This window comes from Ochlerotatus camptorhynchus, unplaced genomic scaffold, assembly GCF_037179485.1.
Source record: "Ochlerotatus camptorhynchus isolate MF236.1 unplaced genomic scaffold, CSIRO-AGI_Acam_v1.1 ptg000330l, whole genome shotgun sequence".
NCBI classification, from domain to species: Eukaryota; Metazoa; Arthropoda; class Insecta; order Diptera; family Culicidae; genus Ochlerotatus; species Ochlerotatus camptorhynchus.
In genome coordinates, this window is record NW_027040818.1 from 11,076,347 (window position 1) to 11,093,499 (window position 17,153).

The 17,153-nt window shown below is 43.2% G+C and overlaps 3 protein-coding genes across 3 annotated transcripts in view; 1 reads left to right on the forward strand and 2 right to left on the reverse strand.

Annotated features, from left to right (window-relative positions):
- LOC135708362 (zinc finger and SCAN domain-containing protein 2) overlaps window positions 1-17,153 on the reverse strand; it is a 250,432-nt gene that overhangs the window by 124,150 nt on the left and 109,129 nt on the right. The gene's annotated exons all lie outside the window — the stretch shown is intronic.
- Window positions 1-17,153, reverse strand: part of LOC135708341 (uncharacterized) — a 551,505-nt gene that overhangs the window by 97,806 nt on the left and 436,546 nt on the right. The window contains exons 5-7 of the mRNA XM_065230385.1: window positions 5,215-5,402; window positions 4,728-5,137; window positions 4,350-4,480 (exon numbers count right to left, since the gene is read on the reverse strand). Coding sequence (XP_065086457.1) covers window positions 4,350-4,480; window positions 4,728-5,137; window positions 5,215-5,402 — 729 coding nt within the window. The remainder of the gene's footprint in view (window positions 1-4,349; window positions 4,481-4,727; window positions 5,138-5,214; window positions 5,403-17,153) is intronic.
- On the forward strand, window positions 2,837-3,986 carry LOC135708617 (serine protease snake-like). Its single transcript, XM_065230720.1, has 4 exons — window positions 2,837-2,905; window positions 2,976-2,996; window positions 3,050-3,580; window positions 3,640-3,986. Exons 1-4 carry the CDS (start codon window positions 2,842-2,844, stop codon window positions 3,984-3,986), a joined length of 963 nt encoding a protein of 320 aa, XP_065086792.1. The 5' UTR covers window positions 2,837-2,841.

Below are 17,153 nucleotides of genomic sequence, written 5' to 3' on the forward strand. Positions count from 1 at the left end.
AGTACTGCTGCAGCGGCACTAGGTACTGCAATCCCGGACCGAAAAAATGACTGGTTTGACGGCGAATGCAAACTGTTAGTAGAGGAGAAGAATGCAGCACGGGCGAGAATGCTGCAACACCGCACGAGATTGAATGTGGAGCGATACAGACAACCGCGGAACAGACAAAACTCGGTTTTCCGAAGGAAGAAGCGGCAGCAGGAAGACCGAGATCGCGAGGCGATGGAAAATCTGTACCGCGTAAACGCGTGCCGCAAGCCGATATGTGCAAGGACTTGGACGGTAACCTTCTCACGAACGAGTGTGAGGTGATTGAGAGGTGGAAGCAGTACTATGACGAGCACCTCAACGGTGAAGCAGCAGAAAACTAAGATGGCACGGCAACAGACCTTGGAGCACGCGCAGAAGACGACAGGCTACCGGCCCCTGATCTTCAAGAAGTTGAGGAGGAGATCGGTCGGCTAAAGAACAACAAAGCAACTGGTGTAGATCAACTACCAAGTGAGCTATTAAAATACGGTGGTGAAGCACTGGCTACAGCGCTGCACTGGGTAATTGCCAAGATTTGGCAGGAGGAGATATTACCGGAGGATTGGATGAAAGGTGTCGTATGCCCAATCTACAAAAAGGGCGACAAGTTGGATTGCTGCAACTACCGCGCGATCACACTGCTGAGCGCCGCCTACAAGGTATTGTCCCAAATTCTATGCCGCCGTCTGCCACCATTTGCAAGAGAGTTCGTGGGGCAATACCAGGCGGGATTCATGGGTGCCCGCGCTACCACGGACCAAATTTTCGCGATTAGGCAGGTTCTGCAGAAATGCCGCGAATACAACGTGCCCACACATCATTTGTTCATCGATTTCAAATCCGCATAGGACACAATCGATCGAGATCAGCTATGGCAGATTATGCACGAGTACGGATTCCCGGACAAACTGACGCGACGATGGATCGAGTGATGTGCGTTGTTCGAGTATCGGGGACACTCTCGAGTCCCTTTGAATCTCGAAGGGGGTTACGGCAAGGTGATGGACTTTCGTGTCTGCTGCTCAACATCGCGTTAGAAGGTGTGATCAGAAGAGCTGGGATAGACACGAGTGGTACGATATTTAGGAAGTCCATCCAGCTCCTTGGCTTCGCCGATGACATTGACATTATGGCAAGGAACTTTGAGATGATGGCGGAAACGTACATCAGACTGAAGGCTGAAGCTAGACGGATTGGACTTGCCATCAACGCATCAAAGACAAAATACATGAAAGGAAGAGGTTCTAGGGAAGACAATGTTAGCCTCCCACCCCGAGTTCAGATTGACGGTGACGAAATCGAGGTGGTCGATGAGTTCGTGTATTTGGGCTCACTGGTGACCGCCGAAAATGCTACCAGCAGAGAAATTCAAAGACGCATTATGGCAGGGAATCGTGCCTACTTTGGACTCCGGACGACGCTCTGGTCGAATAAAATTCGCCGCCGCAAGAAGTTGACTGTCTACAAGACGCTGATTAGACCGGTGGTCCTCTACAGCCACGATACCTGGACTATGCTCGTGGAGGACCAACGCGCCCTTGGTGTTTTCGAACGGAAGGTGTTGCGTACCATCTACGGTGGAGTGCAGATGGATGACGGAACGTAGAGGAGGCGAATGAACCACGAATTGCACCAGCTGCTGGAAGAACCATCCATCGTCCACATTGCACAAATTGGGCGACTACGGTGGGCTGGGCACGTCGTAAGAATGCCGCACGACGACCCAGTGAAAATGGTTCTAGAAAGCGACCCAACAGGAACAAGAAGAAGAGGCGCGCAGTGGGCAAGGTGAATCGAACAAGTAGAAGGTGACCTGCGGACCCTTCGCAGACTACGAGGCTGGCGAACTGTGGCCATGGATCGAGTAAAGTGGAGACAACTTCTTCGGACAGCAGAAGACAACAAGGCCTTAGCCTGATTGGTAAGGTAAGTATAGAGGTAACTCTAAGACTAGTAGGTCCCGAAGAAACGTGCTCAACTTTTTGGCTCAGCTCAGGTACTCTCATCGGCCCCAAGCTAATTTATGCACCCCTCGAAACATTGGAAAATCGATCTCATTTTATCTGTCAAACTTTCATAGCGAATCAAAACTAACATAGTGTAGGCTAGTCAAGTAGTGAGCCAATTTAAAATCGTTAGTTTCCACCGGTTGGTAACACGTTCTGATATCCTTGATCACTGAATATGTTATAATTGAGGTTGAATATGTTAGGAATGTAAATTTTCTGTTCTTTTCATAACAAGCTGTCATTGAACTTTCTAGACCATGTTGTTCTTTCACAAGAGAAACTAGTGTGTGAATTATACTCGTTTCGTTTATACTAAACACATGTTTGCTAATATTAAAATCAAACTTATCATAAACAGTGTTGAAAGCACTCATACATGTATTCACAGGGTTGTTGTGTCCATATATGTTCTATGATGAGTACGAGTATGAGTATGAGTCTAGCATACTGAAAATATATGTCAAGTGTTATTCCAGCTCGAAGATAGTCGAAATCGACCGATTAGGGGTGGCATCGGTCAGTACTTTCTTTCATAACAAAATTAGTCAAGGTTGATAACTAAATGAGTAATTCGGTAACAACTGATAACAAAATAATATCTGGAATAACAAGACTTGTTATCTAGATGATATCAGGTTGTTATTTTACTTTGCTCGGGCGAGTCTGCCAGCGTAACACACATTCAAGAGGTGCGAAAACAAACAAAAAGCCGCGAAAAACTCAATCAGGCGTGATCATCGAAAGACGCGCATTTATTCATCTGATAGGAAGACACATCGAACGGACGGCAGTATAGATCAGCATGGCTGCGATTGGGGCTTTAAACCACATTTTATCATTCCTGTTGATTATTTTCGCCGTCGACGGTAAAATTCTGCATCCAAAATCTGTTTGATCCGGCACATAAATTAATTCTCGAATTCCCACACATTTCAGCTCAACGGATTGCCGAGAAGAGTGAGTATTTCGTTTGGTACCTTATCGAGCTGTTTCTAACCACCTCCAACCAGAATGTCAGGAGTACCGCAATCTGACGGTGATTCGAACCGGAATCATTCCGCTGATCGCTCGACCCGTTGCCATCGTCCACGAGGAGTTCAACTGTTCCAACACGGTGGATGTGATCGTCGGTGGAGAGGAAGCCCACGAAGGTGAGTTCCCCCATCAGGCCCTGCTCGGTTGGAAATCGTTGGATTACGCCACCGAGTATGTTTTTCTCTGTGGAGCGGTGCTGGTCAGCGAGTGGTTCGTGATGACCGCTGGTCACTGTATCGTGGAAGGGGAACGCGGAAAGCCGGCTGTGGTCCGGCTCGGGGAGCATGATTTGGACAACGAATTCGATCATGCTGTGGATTTCGATGTGGATCGCGTCGTTCGTCACCCGCTGTACAAAGCGAGCAGCGTGTACAACGATATCGCACTGGTGAAGGTTAAGCGAGACGTGCGGTTCTCACCGTACATCAGACCGGCTTGCCTGTGGACTTCGGAAACGATCAACTACACGTTGGCTATCGCGACCGGTTTCGGTCAGCTGGGATTTTGTGAGTAGAGTGGAATATTGCTCTCATCATCTAATGTTTAACGTGAAATTGTATGACAGTGGTGGAACCTGCCAGGAAACTCAACAAGGTGAAACTGGAAATTTTCGAATCATGGAAGTGCGACCGGGCGTTTGAGAGGAATCGCAAATTTCGGAACGGTATGGTCGCTTCGCAGATCTGTGCTGGAAGCGAGGGCAACCGCGATACCTGTAAGGGTGACTCCGGAGGGCCGCTACAGGTGATGGTGGAGGAGAAAGGATGCACTTATCACGTGGTGGGGCTGACGTCCCGAGGACAGGATGCTTGCGGATGGATGAATCCTCTGGCGATCTATACGAGGGTTTCGTCGTTTGTCAGCTGGATCGAGTGGGTCGTTTGGGGCGAGGACTGGGTGGCGTGGGAATAAAGTAATGGGAAGCGATTTTGGATTTGTTTTGAACTGAGGCAGTGTGATAATTTCCGAGCCGAAAATCATTCTAGAAATCAGAATCCAGTGAGTAAATTAACTCTTGTTTCCTTCTCTCTTTTCACCCAACCCACGGTTCGCTTGTTTTGGATGCAGCGGACGTTTGCGTATCGAAAAAAATCGCATAGCGTTATATTAATTTAAAAACACATTCAAGAGGTGAGAAAACAAACAAAAAGTCGAGAAAAGATCAATCAGTCGTGATCATCGAAAGGCACATCGAACCGACGGCAATGGATCAGCATGGCTCCGATTGGAGAAAGTTTTGATTTTTAATTTATGTGGAAGGGTCCTTCTACTCACCTGTCGTACGGCAAAGTAGCATGTCAAATTCCTCGGGTAGACGCCCGGAAAGTTGGGCGACTGCAGCCGGCAGGCCTTCTTATCACAGTTGGTGAAAATCCTGGAGCAGTAAGTCCCCTGCATTAGGTCACCTGTGGCCGACAGAAAAGGAAACGCTTTAAGGAAAAGTTACGATACACGAAGTATAACATCAAAGTGGGTCATACACACACACACACACTCGTTGAGAAATTGCACTGGGCGTCTGTCTTTTGGTTGGAATTTTCAATTAAATGCAATCCTCTTATACCCAGCCGGACCGGGGCTCAAGCTTTATTCAGAGAGCACCCCATTCAATTCACCGCAGACATTCGTCGTCGAAATGAAACGATTCATTACCTAGATAGTAGTTGGGCTCGGTGTAGTTCTCCGCACCACCGCTGCCGGGTTGGAACGCGAGGGAAGTAAGGTTCCTAATTGAATACGGTCGTTCACGGTTTTGGTTCTGGAAAAGGCTGTTGCCGGCCCCGCTATCGAACGAACCGGCATAGCCCCTTCCGGATGAGTTGTCGAAGCTGAGCTCCATTGATCCGGACGGCGAACGCTGTCCACTGAACTGCTTCTCCGAATGGGCCGTCGAGTTGGTGAAATCGTCAATTATCGGATAATTGGGAATGTAGCTGACGTTGGTCCACGGTGCGATGGGTTCGTGCTTGATGCCCCCGTACCGGACGACGGCGCTGACACGCGAGAGCATTTTGTACTTTATCCGAAAGTCGAAGTTGTAGCCACTTTGATCTCGGGACAGCCTGTGCGAGGTGAGAAGGAGGAATGTGAGACAGTGACAGTGACTAATTGAACGAGAAATGCAGCGAACGGGCCTTACTTGAGCAATTTAACGGTCATTACGAGCGAACGGGTCTCGCTGAAGAACGTTGCCGGTCCCCAGGTCGTGCCGCACCACATTCCGCCGACGGGCGTACGATGTGCTTCCGCCACCTGTAGGTACCCGTCCGGGCAGCCATTCTCCGTGTACGATACGAACTTGCCCAGTGTGAAGCTGTCCAGAGTGATCTGCAACAAAGGGGGAAAATTTACTGGCATTTAATTACATTAAACCGCACATTATAATATGATTATAGTTCCCCTGATCGAAACCCTAAATTACTTCCCTTATGCCTTTCATGCTTTATCTATTCAGTAGAAAGTCACATCACGATACCAATGACATTGCAATCAATCAGCATTCCTACCCCTCCAAATGTTATATATTTCTTCATCCCCATCATGGCCTATTGTGTCGCCGTGCGTGCGTTGAATCGCATGACAAACGGCCTACTCGGATAAGGCTCAAACAAACAAGTTGTTCCTCAGCTTCTTCAATTTTCAGGATTCTCCCCCTCAGTTAACTGCGGCTGATTCGCATCTTGATTGCTTCATCGAATGTACGTAACGCCTATCAGCTTGGTTTGGATTTTCTTTATTTTTCCGGTGTGTAGGGTAGACAATGCTTTCATTTCCGTCATAGAGCATTTCCAGGCCAAATGACAAATCGGAAAAACTCGACCATCTCCGATTTGCACGGAACTTGGAATAATTTTTTGTTTTGAAAGAAATTCGGCCATTTTGCATCCTGTCAAATTTTCTAAATGGCATGCATGCAATAAAAATAAAGATCTAGTGCGGAACCGGGACTTCTGAATCATAAGTTCTAATTTAAATGACGTCGTAGGCAACATCGTAGATAACAATAATGTTTCTGTTGGATAAATATATAAAAGAATGTTTTTAGTCATTTCAAGAACAAATTTAAAAAAAAAATATATTTAAAACACCTGAATATCGCAAAATGTCCTTGCTCGATTTTTTAAATAAAAAAAAAGACTCGTGAAAAATGCAAACTTTTGGAATGTTTTAAATTACCAACACTTTAAAATTGACAAAATTCATAGAACAAGAACTTAGGGTAAAATTTTTGAACTTTTTGATAAAACATTTTATTTGGGAGTAGCCTCTTCCTACCCTAACTACGCCACTGCCGCCAGTATGGCTACACTGAAACAAATTCGTATGTACGGTTTATTGGATTTGTCTTCTAGCATAGCAATGTCAGAAGGCTCTATGTGGTGATTGATAGATTCAATTGGATTATCAGTTAAAAACTGCGACTGGAATGATTTCTACCGTAATTTCACACACTTAGTACATGACATTCCTTTGCTTTGATCGTGGTTAGCGATGGGTAAGATGTAAATGAATATTGTCCGATATATGTTATAGTGAGTTTGCTCTACAAAAAAATCCAGTTAAAAAAACTTGTTTTCGTGATAAATATCGCCCACTAAAATATATATCTTATAGAACGATCCTGTATATTTTATTGGAGTAGCTTTTAACGATTTTTGATGTTTTTTTTTTATATGTCTAGCGTGTAAACAGACATGTAGAAACTATGGGACTGTCATTTTTAGTTTGTACTATAGGAAAACCCAATAACAAATGATTGTTTTTGGGATAAATACTGCTCGCTAAATAGTCATCATGTATATCTCATTGGAATAGCTTCCGACGATTTTGGCGTTTGCAGATGGTAAACAGATCTATCTCAATCATGAGATAGCCATATACATTTCATCAATCAATTTAGAAGATATAAATGTGCCTTTTTAAGAAAACCAACAGCAAATATTGGCATAATTTTCGGGATGAATATTGCTTCCAATAAATACATCAATCATTGTTCTGCATACATTATTGAAATAGTTTGCATCGAACCAATACTGGGTAAACATTTTTCTCAGTGTGCCTCAGGTGTGCCGGCAGTGCTGCGATTTTTTGACAAATACGAATATTATGGTATATTTGGCAGCCGACAACCGAAACCCGTTGGATGCGATAGTTGAACGGCCCCGAAAATGGATTCCTTCTACCGACGAATAAAACGCCTCTACGCCAACTTTAAGGAACCAGAGTCTTCCCATGATGATTCGCTGCAGAAGGTGGTTTACATTCCGACAGCAGTCGGCGTAGGCGAGGAAACCATCTACAGCAATTCCTAAGAGGAAGAGGAGACAACTGGCTTCTTGTTGTCTGTGCCATGTTTTTATTCTCTCCGGAAACGACAAAGAAATAGATTGCCTGACCTGGCTTCTGGGATAAGAGCTGACCGATACGATTACGGTGCTGTGCGAAAAGTCCAGTTTTTCCTGACCAGTAAGAAAAAGATGGACTTCTTGAAGCAGATCGAGAAGGACGGTGAGGAGGGCATTCCGTCGGTGAAGCTGTTGGTTCGGGATAAGAACGACAAAGACAAGGCCAATTTTGAAAAGCTGCTGGAGGCGATCAAGGGATCCAAGGATGGCAAAACGTTGGGCGTCTTCTCCAAGGACAACTTCCCGGGTGAATTCTGTGAATCGTGGCGAACCTTTGTCAAGGACAGGAGCTTCGACACGGTAGACATCAATGTCCCAAACGAGTACATCATGTGCTCCAAGGAGGACTTATCACCACCAAGAAGGCGTGCCTGGTAACGGTAGACGTACAAGTACCTGAAGGATCACATCATGGAGATTATCGATGCTGATAAGAAAGTAAAACTTGCCAAACTACCGAAGGGTGTCGAGCAGGCTCTGACGGACAAAGGGTACATCTCCGGTGTGGATATCAACTATTTGGAAAAGGTGCTACCCAGCCATTATCCAGTCGGGTGGTAATTACTGCTTGAAGTTCAGTGCATTCAGCGACAAGAACTATCCGCACTTCCGATCGATCATCTGTGCTCTGGGTGCGCGTTACAAGTCCTACTTTTTTATATATCTGTATTAAGGAGACTTTCAGCTGGTTCGTCTTCGCCAAGTTCTACTGCTCCAATGTCGTCCGAACGTTGCTGGTCAACCTAACGGAAACGATTCAGAAGCACTGCACCTTTCTGCTCAATCTGGAAGAGGAACTGCTGAATGAGATGATTCCGGGCAAGAAGCTCTCAGAGGTTTTCGACGTCGGAATGGATTATGCCGAGAAGGAGGATCCCAAGCTAAGACGTTCGGTTTTGCCAGCGGGTTGGAATTCCGGGAGCATTTTATCGTAGAACCTTAACCAGTGAAATTCGGTTTAAAAATTGCAAGCTAATTAGGTTGAGTGGAAGCAGTGTGATTGTGCAGTAAAAAAATAGTTCGGTATTGTTCAAGTCAAGTGAGTATGGCTTGATAAATGACAAATTGACCGATTGCTGGGGATTTGCTGCTGAAAAGAAGGGTGTGGCCTTGTAAGGACCCTACATTTCAGCAGCAAATCAACGTTTACATTCTGTGATCAATGTTTCCAGGTTGCAATTTACTTCCGCATTCGCTTCGAATTTTGAGAGTAATCTCGTTCGGATGTCCACGTATTTTGAGGAACGAAGCCCGCAGATAAAAATCAAATTCTTGAACTGATCGGCTGTCATCTTGTTCAACTCGAAATCTTCACAGCGCTTGTTAACTGTTCCCGCGTACGTGACAAAATGATCAGCGACGTTTTTCGTCAGTTGAAAGCAAACGAAAATTCACGATGATGCTGTGGTAGTACGACATTTACATACCGATCGAAAACGTTGACGCTGAGGCTTCGTAAAAGTAATCTAACTTTCGCTGCATCGTCCAATTTTACGCAATCTTTCTGGAAAAGATCTTCATATTTTTGATACCACCGCACAGTGGGTAAAATTTGATAAAACCGCGACTAAATTGAATATCTCGGTTGACAAAGAGTTTCAGTCAACATGTTATACATATTCTCAACGGAAAAACTCTGCTGAATCGATTGGTGGTGGTTTCATTGGCCTTTTGCGTACCGAGATAGAGGGCCGGGATCAACCCGAGTTCTTGGTAAAGTAGACATAATTTTAAGCTTTACTTAACGTATATTACTGGAAATTGATAGTACTAAGTACATATATATGGTGTCAATACACCATATACGCCCTCAGGGAAACTCTACTGGCCTAAAGGAGGATTCGGAACGACCGATAATGTGGCCACATGATAAAAATGGTCCTAGACCTTTGCGGTTTATCCATATTGTTCAAAATCACGAGATCAAAGCGTATTTAGCTTGGAATAAATATTTTGGAATAAAGTGGCCATATCCTGGTTACCTAGATAATCTGGATTGACCGATAAAGTGGCCACATTATAAAAATTGTCCTAGAACCTTGCGTTTTTTCTATGTTTGTTCAGAATCATGACATCAAAGCGCACTGTGCACGGGATTTGAATCCATCCGGATTTTGGCACATGGTTTGCCACCCGGAACTCAAGAAGCTATGAGAAATTTAATTTGATGTTGAAGATGATCCTGATAGCTTCGTTTTCCGATAGCAGTTCCCTTTCCCTGACATCGAACGTCTAACACATCTTGAGCATCGGAGCTGGTCCCTTCGGGGTGTTCTCTTACGGTACCCGATGAGATCCTACGAGGTGGAAAGCCGTTTCTTCGACGGGAAATTGCTGTGGCTTAGAAAATCATCTCCACGGATGCCACATTCGAGGGCAAGAGGTATCAATCCGTTAGCATTTTAAACCGGTGATTTCATTGTTGTTGTATTTTCTATTGTATATAATGTGGTTATCATGACCTTTATCTGACCGCAGATGTACAATTTTCATTAGAAAAATTTAAAAATTGAAGTAATGAAAACTTGATTATTTCACCGATTCTGATGACGTCACACAGAACACGACTGGAGCGGAGTAGCTACTCGCTACAGACTATCGCTTATATCATGTAATATAGGCTGTCTTGCAATGAGCACTCATACATAGGATTACTAAATCTAATCTAACACCAACATGAAAGCATCCTGGAAAATGATTAATATACCTCCACAGACAAACAGACATAACACATTGAATATTTACTAAAATCAAAACGCAATTATTTTTTCGGAGCCGTGAACTTTCCCTTAACTGGATATCTGTGTGTGTGTGTGAGTTTGTATCTTCACGGCAGCTGACTAGAGTTCAACAGTGGAAACTGAGTACTGCGAACTAACTCAAAATGCTTGTCATCTGGGAACCGAGTCGAACTGTCAAACGGGAGCCAAACATTCAAAAGAGCTCAGAAGTCATGTGGATAGTTACTGATTGAACCACAAGTGAAGGTATTGCCACCTACTGAAAACAAATTAATAATTATAATTATGAAACTGTCGAAACATCAACCTTAGTCGGCGGCTAATGTAAATCATCGAACGTGATGCTCGAATAAGTGTTTTTATTTGATATTTATAATAACTGGGTTACGAATTGCTGAAACAAGATTTAATCAATCTTTATAAGAGTTATGTGAGGCTTGTGTGGAGCCAAGAGTTCTTTTGACAGCATGTATATACGATTTCGTGAGCTGTTTCAGCAAAACAATTTGAAGCTTCGAAAGATTTTCAAGATGTTTTCTTGCTCACTTGAAAAAATAAATCGATAGAGTTCACAATAACCAGAGTGGAAATAAGGAAAAATTCAACTCTGCATTATCGATCGGACCAAACACACAACTTGTTGCCATATATAAATTGAAATTGTTCGCAAAATAATATAAAATAAGGAATGATCTCACCGATATCTCAAAAATGACATGGTCCAAATCGCAGAGTTTTCGTTTTGTAAGCAACGCCTCTAGCGATATATGTGCCGCTGGTCGTCTTTGTCCTCCTTCTTTTTCAGCTCGGAAACATAAATGCACTGGAACTGCTGCTGGTTTCCAAATCTTCAGCATTCATCTGATCCGAAATATCAGAGGTAACCAAAATCGTTAAAGCACCACTACACTTCACAACCCGTAAATTTTACTCTTAAACCGCGCACTAGAGAATACAAATCTCACGACGGAATCGAAAATAATGGAAAACCCGAATCACAGCTCACACGACCGGAATTCCGTTAAAAATACTTATGGAAATAGCCTTCAATTTTTATACTCACGCACTTTCTAGAAACATCTTATCAAGTGCCTTCAACCAAAAATTGAAAAAAACGCGACGAAAAAACATAGACGAAAAATATGACAACTGACAAATTTTTGCGTCCGTTTAGAAGCAGGGCACACTTCGATCTTTTTCGCACTCATACATAGGATTTCCAGTGAAAACTAGATGTCAAGAGCAAATTTTCATTTTGTCGTAAGTAACATTCGCACCGATCCGAGAAGAATAAAGTTTTGTTTTGATGACCGAAAAGTTATTCCTATTTCCAATTAAACACATATAATTTCATAGTGATAGCAATGTTTAACATATTTAGCCGGATTTTAATCATGCAAAGGCAAATCGCTAGCTTTCATGCTATGAAATACTGGTTTTTGAGTCAAAAGTTATTATACGTCGTTTGGTGGCCCCTATTGTTACTTAAGTCAAAGTGTATTTACCAGGATATTCGGGAGAATTATCAATTACGTCTCCTAACGTGCAGCTGCAGCCCATTCATCATTTTAGGACCACCGAAATCATCTTAGCAACAAACAGTTCGATTTATTCACTTTAATAATGAGAAAGCGAAACGACGAAAGTACACTTTTCACGGGTTTCTCAGTGCTGTTACTTAAGGCAAACGGCATCTCCATAGAAATCGGGTGACTTAAGTAACATCGAAAACTATTTTGATCGGAAGGTGATTACGTCAAAAAGCAATTCGACTGGTAAATAAATTTAAAAATGGGATGTGATCCTATATTCGGACAGTATATAGTGTAATAGCAGGAGCATCGATTGACACTGATAGCTCGACTTTAATTACCTTTGTTACATTCGACGTAATGAAAATTTGCTCTTGATGTATGAGTACTCATTGCAAGACAGTCTATATTACACTAGATATTACATGATAAAAACCATAGACTGCACGGGGTATAAGCCGTGTTTCGAGTGACTCCAAAGCACTCAGGTCACACCATCCTTACACGGAAAGAAAAAGTACCTAATTTTGAGTTCATTTCATTTTGGCAGTTCCATACGCCAACTCAATTTTAAGTTGTTGTCAAAATTGTTGTATGAATAAAAAGAGTTTACTATACTTTCCCGTGCTTTTCTTACGGGAAAAGTAAAGTAAACGCTTTTATTCATACGACCTATTCACTCGCATTTAAATAGGATTACTTATACTTTTATACCCCGTTCACATTACAGCCTATATCACGTAATATAGGCTGTCTTGCAATGAGCACTCATACTTCATACATAGGATTTCCAGTGAAAACAAGATGTATGAGTGCTCATTGCAAGACAGCGTATATCACGTGATATAGAAGAAATGTCTCTAATGTTGGCCTATGGATCTAAGATTGGGCCCATCGCTTAAAATCTTCTATTTATCAATTTTATCTAGATGAACGCGTTATTGCGACGTTACTAATGGATATGTTTGGTTGCTATTGAAAATTTAGTCGATTGCTGAATTTATGTATGGGCCCAAATTAGGGACACTTAGGCCGACATTACCTGCACTTCCCCTACGATGTAATGTGAACGGGGTATTAACAACCGGTTGCAACTAACGATTTCAAATTGGTACTACTTGATTAGCCTATTGGTCCCAAGCAAATCGATTAACGTACCCCATTCTAGACGAAATTTTAGTACTACACTATGTTTGTTTTGATTCGCTATGAAAGTTTGACAGATAAAATGAGGGGTTCGTGGATTTTCTTATGTTTCGAGGGGTGCATCGATTAGCTTGCTACCGAAGAGAGTACCAGAGCTGAGCCAAAAAATTGAGCACCTTTCTTCGGGAACATCTGGTCTTAGAGTTACCTCTATAATATTAAGTTGTTATCACTCAACGTCAAGTTCAAACTACTCAACTTACTGAATTTTAACTTGGCGCACGGAACTGTCGAGTTGGGTGAATAGAACTTAATTTAGAGTTGTCTTGCTCTTTTCGTTTTTTGACAACAACAAGAGAGCAAGTGAGAGGCATCAACTCAAAAGTAAGTTTAAAGAACTCAACCGTTGTTTAGTTTTGGTTCTCCGTGTAGGTATTTCTGTATTTTGTTTTTCACTGTTTAATAAATAGAAAGCATTTGACACAATCCAATTAGGTACAAAAGAAGATGACAGTTCTGCTTGCTGCCTCCACCGTTCGTTTTTTTGAGCTGTGAAACGAAACATTTTCATCAACTTGCACTACAGAACGCAATAACCGTCGATCGAACGTTTCATCTCATCTGCTATCGAAACTAATCACTCGTTCAGTGTCGCTCCGTTGGCGGCTTCATAGTTGGATCAATTTCGGGGTCTGTAGAAAGTTCGAAATAGGAAAAACAAAGGAAAAAGTTGCAACAATATCTCGCTTGCAACCCGAAGTCAGCAACTTTTTTCATCACTGTCAACCCCGGTGACGTTGATGGGAATTTTGTTTTTGCGGGTGCGGAACTTTCCAACGTCAACGTCAACCGTTTTGAGTGAAACATGCTATGAAAAGCTGAGGTGATCCAAAATAGGAAAAAGTGGTACCTTTTAATCGCGAGTCCACGAAAATTGTTTGAAGTTTAATCAAGTTTTAATTAAAGTGTGTCTCCTGTTAGCGCACTTTTCCCAAAACAGAATTTTTAATTACCGCGCTTATGACAACCGGTGAAGTTTCGGTAATACTTTTAGCATTGCTTTTGGAAGGACAGTTTCGCACTTTAGCACCCGTGTTGCAACTAATCCGCCCGAAAGCCCATAATCGAAACGGTTATGCTCAAGCGGGAACCGTTTGCTCAGGTGCGCTAATTGAATTTGGCTCTTGTTTTCTCCACTTCAATGTTTATGTCTTGGGCAAGTGGTTCGTGTTCGTTCACCATATCACCTCCGGAAGCAATGGGACGATGATGGGTTTACCACCCTCGGAGTGAAAACAAACAAAACCATCGCTCGATGTGAGGCTTGTTTTGATCCTTCGGCTCAAGCGTTTGTTGCTCGGGTAGATTACAACTCGGTTTGCTCTGGGCGGTGACTAAAGCTTAAAGCACAGGCAGAGTCACTCGAATTAATGCCAGGTCGTGGAACTTGAATTCAGATTGCGAGTTAACGATTTAACTCGTAGGATAGAAACTCATGCGCTGACCAGATTGAGCAGTTATAACATGTTATAACGGTTGTCAAATAATTTCAACACAGAAACCACCATCAAAATAGCGCTATAACATGTTATAACTCTGTAGTCTGAACATATTCTGAATAAGTTAATTTGATAATGTTCTGCTTATTGGTTAAATTATTTTCCGGATAACAGGCATCACTGTCATTGAAAATAGTTGCTATATTATTATAAAGGGTGTCCCACATCAAATTGCATCACGAAAAAAAAAAAACGCTGCAGAAAATTACCTAGTTGACCAATACTTTTTAGACTTTCAGATAATAAAATATGACCGATTAGTAAGCTTTTGGCAATATTTATTTCATTCAACCTCAATACCATAACCGTACGCTCGCACCTTACGCTTAACTCCACTCATTAGGTTCTGTACAACATCTGGCTGCAGCTTCTTCTGTACGGAAACCCACTTTTTCTTCATGTCTTCCTCAGATTTGACCTTCTTGGGATGCTTCCGTAGTGCCTGCTTCATAATATCCTAGTATTTTTCAATGAACCTTAGTTCCGGTGCGCTTTGGGGGTTCATGTCCTTGTGTACAAAAGTAACCCCTTGGTTTCGTACCACTCCAGGACAACATTTGAATATAGTGGCAAGAAGCTAGATCCGGACAGAAGATCGCGGGGGCCCTCGTGTTGCTTCAACAGAGGAAGCAGACGCTTTGTAACGATCAGGAATTTTGTATAAATTTGTATAAAATTTAATAGGTTTAAATTATTTGAATTAAATTCCTTAGGGTAAGCAGTAGGAATACACAAGCATTTTTTTTTGCTGAAATCTTTCCTAAGACGGGTCCATTTAATTTATGGATAAGGTAGGAAAGGGAGAACGGCACTTTTATCGGCCAAGTTATCTTTTGTGTCTTTAGACTCACGAAAGTACACGCTGGGTTTCGGCAAAAGATGGACTTCCGGTCCGTCCGAGTCTCACATTTCCTTAATCTGAGGATTCACAGGCTCGATCATTTCGTCCGTGACTTCCCACCAATTTAGAAGTGTGAAACTCGTGACTCTTCGATTCCGCTAAAAGCATGCGTGCGTAATTCGACGCTGCAAATCATTGTCACCAGGAGCACATGCCTCGGTAGAGCTGAGCTACCGATTCGTGACGACACAGAACAACACATAACACAGAGCACATGAGCCCATGAGAGACAAAACCGAGAGTGAGAGTGTTGCATTACTTGAACATCCCTACAGAGTATGTGCACCCCTTCTGGGTTGTCATTCATTCTCTTGCCTCTCACTTCATTCATGCTTTTGTTGATTCATAGATAACTCTACTGCGTATCGAAGAGTACAGTTCGCTAGTGAATAAAGAGACTATTTGAGTGTTACTAAACTAAATCTAGTGTGTTTTAATAAAATAGAACATGGTGTCAGAAGTTACCGTGTGCTTCAAGTGAAAATTCGCGTCATTATCGAAATCGCGAATCGGAAATCGGTCCGGGGAAAATCGTTCTCAAGTCGCGTCGTGTCAGCGGCCATTTTGTATTTTTCGGTCGGGATCGGGAGTGAAGAGTGATTCGCTTAAAAATGGATGCAAATCAAATGAAAATGTTGTTGGAGCAACAAATGCAGATGTTTACGAAGATGATGGAGGGAATGCAAGCGACGCAGAATCAGGCTCAAGCGATGCAGCGGCCAAGTGCGTCGAATGTGCAGGTTCCGCAACCATCGCCGCTAGCAGTGGAAGGCGACATGCAGGAAAACATGGATTTTTTTGAGAAAAGCTGGAAAGACTACGCTAAGGCCATTGGTATGGATCGGTGGCCGCCAGAAGAAAACCCACAGAAGGTAAGCTTCTTGCTGTCGGTCATAGGAGAGCCGGCAAGGAAAAAATACTTCAACTTCGAGTTGACAGCAGCGGAAGGTGCAGATCCGGAGGCCACATTGGCCGCCATACGAGAGAAGGTTGTTGCGAAGAGGAATGTCATAGTGGACCGGCTCGACTTTTTCTCTACGACACAGCAGACTCGAGAATCAATCGACGATTATGCCTCTCGTCTCAAGACTCTGGCAAAAATGGCTAAACTCGGAGTGCTAGAGACGGACCTTATCGCATATAAGGTGGTCACGTCCAACAAGTGGCCAAGTATGCGATCAAAAATGTTAAGCATTGCAGACATAACATTGACGAAAGCGATAGACATGTGTCGAGCGGAGGAGATCACGACTAAGCGGTCCCAGGAACTTTCAGTTTTCTATCCGGAAGTAGAGGTGAACAAAGTCGCGAAAGCTAAGTTCCATTCCAAGCCTCAATCACAGCGGTGCAAGTTCTGCGGAGACCGTCATGACTTCTCTAAAGGTTCCTGTCCCGCTCTTGGTAAGCGGTGCCATAGGTGCAACGGAAGGAACCATTTCGGAAAGGTATGCAAGGCCAGCAACAGATTCCAGAACAGGAAGTCTCGTAAGGTGAAGGAGGTGAAGGACGAAAGCACTGATTCGGAGGAGCAAGCACTTTCTTGCAATGAAGGTTCATCGGAAGCAAGCGAGGACGAATACGAAATCGGCAAGATTTTCGATAATTCATCGAAAGGAGGTGGCGTGATGGCTGAGTTGGATCTCAACTTTGATAACAAGTGGAAGTCAGTGATTTGCGAAGTGGACACCGGAGCTAATACCAGCCTGATTGGCCATAATTGGTTGGTCAAACTCACAGGAGAGGAAACCCCGCAGATGATGCCGTCGACGTACAAGCTCCAAAGCTTCGGTGGGA

Bases quoted from the DNA above. Each gene is read 5' to 3' on its own strand.
- LOC135708617 (XM_065230720.1), top strand. From the start codon at position 2,842: ATGGCTGCGATTGGGGCTTTAAACCACATTTTATCATTCCTGTTGATT. The intron at 2,906-2,975 runs GTAAAATTCTGC...CACACATTTCAG, and splicing joins GATTATTTTCGCCGTCGACG to CTCAACGGATTGCCGAGAAG. The intron at 2,997-3,049 runs GTGAGTATTTCG...ACCTCCAACCAG, and splicing joins TCAACGGATTGCCGAGAAGA to AATGTCAGGAGTACCGCAAT.